This window comes from Neofelis nebulosa, chromosome 13 (genome assembly GCF_028018385.1).
Source record: "Neofelis nebulosa isolate mNeoNeb1 chromosome 13, mNeoNeb1.pri, whole genome shotgun sequence".
NCBI lineage: Eukaryota > Metazoa > Chordata > Mammalia > Carnivora > Felidae > Neofelis > Neofelis nebulosa.
The window spans coordinates 36,017,356-36,024,908 of NC_080794.1; the positions used below are offsets into that span (position 1 = coordinate 36,017,356).

General features: G+C 58.8%; 1 protein-coding gene across 2 annotated transcripts; it reads right to left on the bottom strand.

Moving 5' to 3' along the window:
* Nucleotides 1-338: 338 nt before the first annotated feature.
* On the bottom strand, nt 339-6,009 carry PRF1 (perforin 1). 2 transcript variants are annotated; one of them, XM_058696593.1, is made up of 3 exons: nt 5,660-6,009; nt 3,559-4,134; nt 339-2,667 (listed from the first exon to the last, which is right to left on the bottom strand). In XM_058696593.1, exons 1-3 carry the CDS (start codon nt 5,668-5,670, stop codon nt 1,539-1,541), a joined length of 1,716 nt encoding a protein of 571 aa, XP_058552576.1. In that variant the 5' UTR covers nt 5,671-6,009; the 3' UTR covers nt 339-1,538. The 2 variants fall into 2 exon arrangements, with proteins under 2 accessions (XP_058552576.1, XP_058552577.1); XM_058696594.1 differs by lacking the exon at nt 5,660-6,009 and adding an exon at nt 5,460-5,618.
* Between the last annotated feature and the right edge of the window lie 1,544 nt (nt 6,010-7,553).

Sequence of the window (7,553 nt, forward strand, 5' to 3'; positions counted from 1 at the left end):
TGACAGCAAATCTGAGCCCCTCTGACGGCCGCCCCGCACAGCCAAATCCTGCTAATTCTGGGAGGCAGGGATCTTGCCACCCACCCCCGAGGGCCCGTGTTCTATAAGGCCTGTGTCCCAGGCGCCCGAAACAAAGACCACTTCATTCGACGGTGCAACCAGAGACTCTGGGGCTTACCGGACGCCAAGGCCAGGAAGCCTCGGCCACCACCTTGTTGGAACCACCGCCTTCTCCCCTCGAACTGTGCGACAGGCGAGAGAGAGCCCTCCGCCTTTCAAATGGGTTCTGTTGAAATTACAGTTTTCAAACCGACGGCTCTGGGTCAATCATGGCCCGCACACACGTTCTCTTCGGCTTGGGCCATGTTTGGCCCTGTAGGTTTATTTTTATTTTTATTGCTTCTTTATTTTTGAAGGAGACAGAGAGAGAGAGACAGAGCATGAGCAGGGGGAGGAGCAGAGAGAGAGGGAGACACAGAACCCGAAGCAGGCTCCAGGCTCCGAGCTGTCGGCGCAGAGCCCGACGTGGGGACTGAACTCACGGACCGCGAGATCATGACCTGGGCCGAAGTCGGATGCTCAACCAACTGAGCCACGCGGGTGCCCCTGGGTTTATTTTTACAAAGGGAGATGCATTGCCAACAATCAAAGAAGTGAAGTTGGGGTTTCTGGTTGCTTTCAGAAACTGGAGGACCTGCCAGCCCCGGACTCATGTTCCTGCACAGGGATGCTTGGTGGGCACACGGCCTCCGGCCCCCTCTAGATAAAGCATTTGCTGTTCAACTCCACCTGGTCCTCGCCATTTCCCGATGCCTCCCGGCCGGGACCTGAGTGTCTGTTGCCTCTGATCACTGAGCTTATGCTGCTGTTTCTTGAATTAAGAGTTATGAGGGAAGCAAACTCTTTGGGGTCCCCTCCCCATTTCCAACCAAAGTGGAAACCTGCCCCAGGGCGAGCCGCCTGTCCTAGAGGATTGCTGATGTGGAAGTTGGTCTCCAGGGCCACGTTCGGGCCCCATCCTCCCCTCTGCCACAACCGTCACCGTCGTGGTCAACATCACGTCATGTTTCTTAGTCCTCTGTCAGGCTGTGCGTGCATGAGGCAGGTCCAGACGGCCCTTGATTTGCCGGAGGGGCAAAGTTTGGTGCGTAAAGACGACAGACCAAGGAGAGCAGCTGGGGCGGGCAGGGTCAGACCCGACTCGATGAAGGACTCGGCCGCCAGCAAGGGCTGCGAAAGGAAGCCGTGCAATGATACCACGTAGCCTGGGAGGAAGAGTCTCCTAGCCAGCTCTTGGCCTAAGCGGTGGCCTGGCCCCGGCTCATTTCCAGGGCTCGAGAAAATCAGGAGGCTAAGGCAGTTTGGACAGCAGTCTCAGGGCTGGCCTGTGAATTCAGCCACTTCACTGGGGGGGAGCGGGGTGGGGGGGGAAGTAAGCCTCAGTTTTCCATCTAATGGGTATATGAGCATCGGTCCTGGCTCTCTCTGTGAGAACCCCCTCAGGCCAGGCCCACGTGTCCTCTCAAGGCTGGCTCTTCTCACCACACCGGCCCACTCCGGTTTCCGGGAAGCTCCCCCAGAAGACCGTGGGGGGCATACTCCAGGCAGGTGGCCCCCTTCAGGTGAGGCAAGCACTTGGCATGGTAGGAGAATCTCAGGTGACCGTGGGACAGGCCACACTTCACCTCGTGCAAGCCAGACTGTGGGTTCTGGTCACAGGTGCCGAGGAGGTCATCGTCCCAGCCGTGGTCTTGATCCCAGACCTGCACCCTCAGGGGCCCCCCCGTGGACAGGATCACGTCCCCGAAGTCCAGCCGCGTCATCCACTTGGGGTTGTTATCGTTCCACACTGTGCTCACTCTCAGCTCCTGGCCTCCAAAGAAGACCTTCAGGTAGGCGTCCGTCCTAGTGAAAGAGTCTCCCCACAGGCCTGACGCCTGGAAGTTCATGACCTCCAAGTGGGCCAGGCCCCTCTGCCGGGGACAGCAGTCCTGGTTGGTGACCGCTGAGCCGTGGCAGACACACTGGCATGGGTTGTGGGGGCTCTTCTTCTGCCCCAGGGGGCAAGGCCTGCTACAGTCCTTCCAGCGGGCCCTGTCCATCACGTACTTGCTCACGGCCTGTCGCAGGGCCTCCCGCCGGGGGTCCTGGCTCTCCAGGAGCACATGCAGAGGCTCCAGGGTGTAGTCCACCAGGCTGGGTCTGTCCAGCAGCGAGGCCACCCAGGCGGAGAACTGCTCGGGCCCGGCCTGGTCCCCAAACAGCAGGTCACTTACGGAGGTGTGGTGGCCACCAACTATTTCGGAAAAGCGCTCCCGATAGGCCTGGTGGAAGGAGGTGGTTATCTTGTGGTGCTTCTTCTTCTCCTCGCAGGCCTTGAATTCCGATGAAGAGTCAGCACGGCCACTTATGCTGACCTGGGCCTCGACGGCCAGGCAGTCCTCCACCTCTTTGGCCCCGAGCCCGTCCAGGGCCAGCTCACAGGTGCGCAGGGCGGTGAGGGCCGAGATCCGGCCGCCCAGCTCCATGGACCGGATGAAGTGGGTGCCGTAGTTGGAGATGAGCCGGAGGTAGTCGGCCTCGGTGGAGGTGTTGAAGTCGGGGGGCAGGTCTCTGACGACCCTCTGGAAATTGGGGTGGAGTGGGGGAGAGTGTACCAGGTGAGAGCTAAAGGGAGAGAGAAACATCAGATGGCCAGCGGTGGTTAGTTTCCCCCTCGGCCATCCCTCAAGATTGCCCAAGGTCACGTGGAACTGGTAGAAAGAGAGCTGGAACCCAGGCGGCCTGGCTCCAAGCCCGAGCTCCGAACCAGTGAGCTGGCGGGGAAGCCCATCCTGTCTGTTGTCCCTTGGTAACCTAGGTATGCTGTATAGGTATTTCTGCGTGTCCTTTCCAAAATAAGGTTTTCTTCTTTCCTTTTTATTTTCTGGTTATAAAAGTGACGATGCTGCACCGATGATGACCCTCTAGCTTTGGAAACTAGTCCTGTGGCCTTTGTCCATCTGTCCCCTGGATTGGGTGCCTGACTGCTCTGGCCACACGGGAAGATGACACCCTGTCTCACTGTGAGAGGAACCAGGGTGGTTGGCTCGGGGCCTCCACGGAGACCATGCATTTCTGGGGTGTGGGACCTACGTCCCGGAGGGCTGGGGTTGTGACCGCTGTTGTTTGGTGCCGTGGCCCGAATTCCCAGCACAGAGCCCGACACATGACAGCCACGAATTGTGGCTGAACATGGAATGAGGCCCAGCGGTGGGGAGTCTCCTGCCAGGTCTCCTGCCCACAGGACAGAGGGGACTCAGTAGATCTGAATGGCACCGTGTTGGGCGTCTTAGCATGGCCTTGCTTGCTTCTTCTCCGCCTGTTCTCTCCCGGGGCTCTTCCTGTTCAGGGTCACCGGGGAGGAGGCCCGAGGGCACCGTACCAGCCAGTGTGCAGGTTCCCCCGCCGAGTTCCCCCCGCCACCATTCCAGGGCTCCCAGACCACTCTGAGTTTCCCACACCTTTTCCCAAGCCCCTTCTCACCACCCCCCAGCCCCCACCCCCCGCGGCTCTCACCTGTAGAAGCGACATTCCACCAAGTCAGTGCTGAAGCTGTACTGGTCGTGGAAGGTCTTCTGGGCCGCGAAGTTGGCCATGTGGGAGTGCGAGCCAGCCACGGTCACATGCACGTTGGCGCTGGGTTTGGGAGACACGTCCAGCCCCACCCGCCAGTCGTTGCGGATGTTGCTGGCTGCTTCCTTGGCCACGGCCTCGGTGGAACTGGCCTTGGCCCTGACCACTTGGCGCTGGCAGCCTGAGCCCTGGGCGCGCCAGTCAGTCAGTGCCAGAGGGAGGCGCTGAAGGGCGCCCCCCTTCAGGACGTTGTGGCAGAGAGTGCAGGTGCCGTCGGGCCGCAGGAAGCTCTCTGTGTCCACCGGGAAGGAGCCCGAGCGCCTGAGGCTGGTCACGTCCACGCCCTCCCCAGCCAGCATTGAGCCGGGCACAAACCGACGGTTGCGGCGGCACTCGGAGCGGGCGGCCGTGTGGCAGGGGGCTGGGGCGGGGGGGGGCAGCAGCAGGAGGAGGAGGCCCGGGAGGAGCACACAGGCATCCATGGAGCTGCGGAGACGGGGGCGTCTGGGCCTCGGGAAGCTGTGGGCAGAGGTACGGAGGGTGAACCGTCAGGCCGTATGGGATGGAGAGGGAACGCGCTATCTCCGAAGTGACTGAGTGTCCGAGCCGCGATGACCTTTGCAGACCTGGTCCATCCCCCACGTGTACGGATGGGGCCAGGATGGGAAGTGACGCGCCCGAGGTCACACAGCCGGGAGGAGCCCCTTGCTAGGATTTCATTATTTAAGGCCTAACGGGGGATCCAGATTGATGGCTTTGTCCCCAGGACCACAGATGCTGCTTGTGGGGACGGGGCTCTGCACACAGAGGAGGGGACAGAGAGTAGATATAGCAAACTTGGGGAGGGACCTGGGACCGTAAAGAAGCCCGGATTCTGGAGAAGTGTCATGTGGGCCCCAGAACAAGCATGTTTTTCCCGCCCCACCTCTCCCACTCTCTGTCTGTCTGTCTGTCTCTCTCCCACGAGGCCCTTAATGGGATTGGATAAGAAAAAACGCACTGCCCTTATTCTCCCCACCTTCCCTTTGTGGTCCACTCTCGAGCTTCATGGGAGAGCGGCAGCCTGAATTCGGATGTGCCTGTGCCCTCGCATCCCGTGTGGGGAGGCCCGGCAAGTCCCCTCTCCAGATCTCCTGGCGTCCACACCTCCTTTGGCATCGCCTTGCCCTGTGGCACTCAGGCAGTGTATGTGAGCTACCTATGTGTTGCCTCCTATCGGACAACCGTCAGCTAGAAGCTTCCTCCCTGTTTTGAGGTGGCTCGGGAGCCTCACGTGGACCTGTTTGTAATCTGGGGTCTCCAGGCCCTACCCCTATCCAAACTGGACGCCTCAGAGGCCTGTGCCTTCCAGCACCTGCCAGGGACCCCAGCTCCTCTGAAACATGGGGACTCACCCACAGGAGTCACTGGGGTGGTAGGGTTCCGGCCCCAGAGAGATAAATGGGAGAAGGGCAATCTCTCAAAGGCCCTCGGGCCATCCTACTTAGGAGGCCAGTACGGTTCATAACCTAAATCCACGGAGCTCCTCCCGGGATCTCCATCCCGGTCCTCCTCGTATTCTCTCCCAGGGAGCCTCTTTTCAGCTTTCTGAGCGGCTCTCCCCGTCAGCATTGGACGGGGCCTTACGGACCATGCCTTGTAACCTCTCCGTTTCCTATACGAGGAAACTGAGGCCCAGAGTGGGCGTGAGGACGCTCGGCGAGTCAGTGACAGAGCATAGTCTCGTGGGTCCCGGCACTTCCTGCTCCATCAGGCTCCTCCCCGGACAGAGTGGCCTCACTCCCGCACCTCTCCATCCCCATCCGGGGGCTCCCAGCCTCCCTGCCACCCGCCTTCCTCCCTACCTGGAGTCCTGTGTTGAGACGCTCCCCCACGGACACTGTCTCCCCGACGAGAGGCTCCTGAAATGGTGGTGTCAGCCCCCGGGGAGGCTCACCACACAGCTCATCACCCAAGCCACCGCTCACATCACTTCTGCTTCCTGCCCCGCCCCTCCAGCTGTGGTCACGGGTCCCCTCTGCTCTCCCCTCCCACCAGCACCCACCTTGTGCTCATCTCCTCATCCGGCCTTTCTGACAACCCTCAGGAAATGAAGCCGCGACGGCCAGTGTCTCATCCAACAAGTTGAGCTGCCCGGGGCGTGGGGGCCCTGGGCAAACAGGCGAGGCTTGGTGTGGCACTAACACAAGGGCTTTGAGCTTCAGCTCTGGGTTGCTGAGCAGGCCGGCAGGGCCCATTCCCCTGCTTCTGATCTACGGCATCACATAAGACACGTAAGGGGCGGTACAGGGTAGGAGCTCGCCGCCGAGGTTTAGGAGCCCACGGCCTGGGCCTGGGCCAGCTCAGTTATGCTCTCGATGTGTGGCCTGGCAAGCTACTTTGGCTTCTCTGTGCCTCAGCTAGAAAGGGAGATCCTTGTAACGCAGACCCTACGGGTTGTGAACAACAGGGGTTTACTATGGGTGAAGTTCTTAGAACCGTGCGTGGCCCTGAGCAAGGGTGACCATTCCCTCCTCCCCAAACAGGGGGCGCTAAATAAACCCCCTGGCCCACTTCCTAGCCACACCTGCGTTCCAGTCCGGCCCCGGGCTCTGAACCCCAAACACTACTCCAGGAGACGGTTTCCTGTTCCCCCCTTTTGTGAGGCGAACTGGTGGCCACACCGGTCCCCAGCCCCTCCCCAGCCTTGGCCTGGGGTCGCAGCCACAGGGTGGGGGGTGGGCCGAGGGGGAGGGAGATGTGGGTGGGGCCAGAGGCTTGGGGTCTTCTTCATCCTTTGTCTTACCTGAAGTCAGGGTGAGGTGAGGTTTCCATGGGTCGAGTGACTCACAGGGCAACTTCTGGGGGCCAAAATCACACTGGTCTGAGGTGAAGACAGCTGGGTAAGTGGGGGACTGTTCTCAAGAGTTCATCTTCCAACCGTGTACGTGACAGGAACAGATAGCCGCAGGCCCCAGACCACGTGTGACACCGTGGGGTTCATCCCTTGAGTTTGTTGTACCCCCCCCCCCCCACCACCGACTGCCTTGCTTTTACGGGAACAGGGGCTCACGCTGCCTTCTCGGAACTCGGCCCCATCTCCTCCCCTCCGTGCCCCCCTCCAGAAATCGCGGCCTCCTGACCCCCTTCTCTCGGCGCCTTGTTTCAGAACAAGGGCATAAACAGGAGCCAGGTAGTTGTTTGCATGACAGCATGAAGACATATATTACGATCTTTGGAACTTTTGAGAGACTGTTATCCGGTAAGTGCTATTGTGAATTAATATTTCTGGAGTGGTATTCAGAGAAATGTACGCCGTTTTTATAAATGTAACAGGAATCATGATTAAAACAGATTGACCCTTCTCAAAATCAGATATTCAGAGCGAAATTAAATTTAAACACGGGGGGAAAAGGCCTTCCATGTTGAATAATACCGATACTATCGCATGAATAAAATTATGTGTCAGCCTCTAAGGAACGGATCGGGACACGATCCATCGGGAACATAAGAAATGAAAAAGTATTTCGAATCTAGTCTGGTTCAAAACATATCTGTCGAATGCCCCCATGTTATTGCTGCTGTCATCTTCACATAAAAATAACATGCAAGTAACTAAAAAAAAAAAGGGGTCAGGCTGCTGAGGCTGTGAGTTCAGTCCTGTAGGAAGAGACAGTGAGGTAGAGGGAACAGATTCTAGTCTCCGCTTCGCGGGAAACTTGCCGCGTGACTCTTGCCGGTAGTTTTAACCCCTTTCCAGGTTAGTTTGCTCATCTACAAAATCAATGGGAGGACTCTGGGATTTCTTTTTTTTTTTTTTTTAATTTTTTTTTAACGTTTATTTTATTTTTGAGACAGAGAGACAGAGCATGAACGGGGGAGGGGCAGAGAGAGAGGGAGACACAGAATCGGAAGCAGGCTCCAGGCTCCGAGCCATCAGCCCAGAGCCCAACGCGGGG

Excerpts from the sequence above, each read along its gene's own strand:
- PRF1 (XM_058696593.1), bottom strand. Across the intron at positions 2,668-3,558 it reads GTGGAATGTCGCTTCTACAG|CTCTCACCTGGTACACTCTC; the intron begins GTGAGAGCCGCG and ends CTCTCCCTTTAG.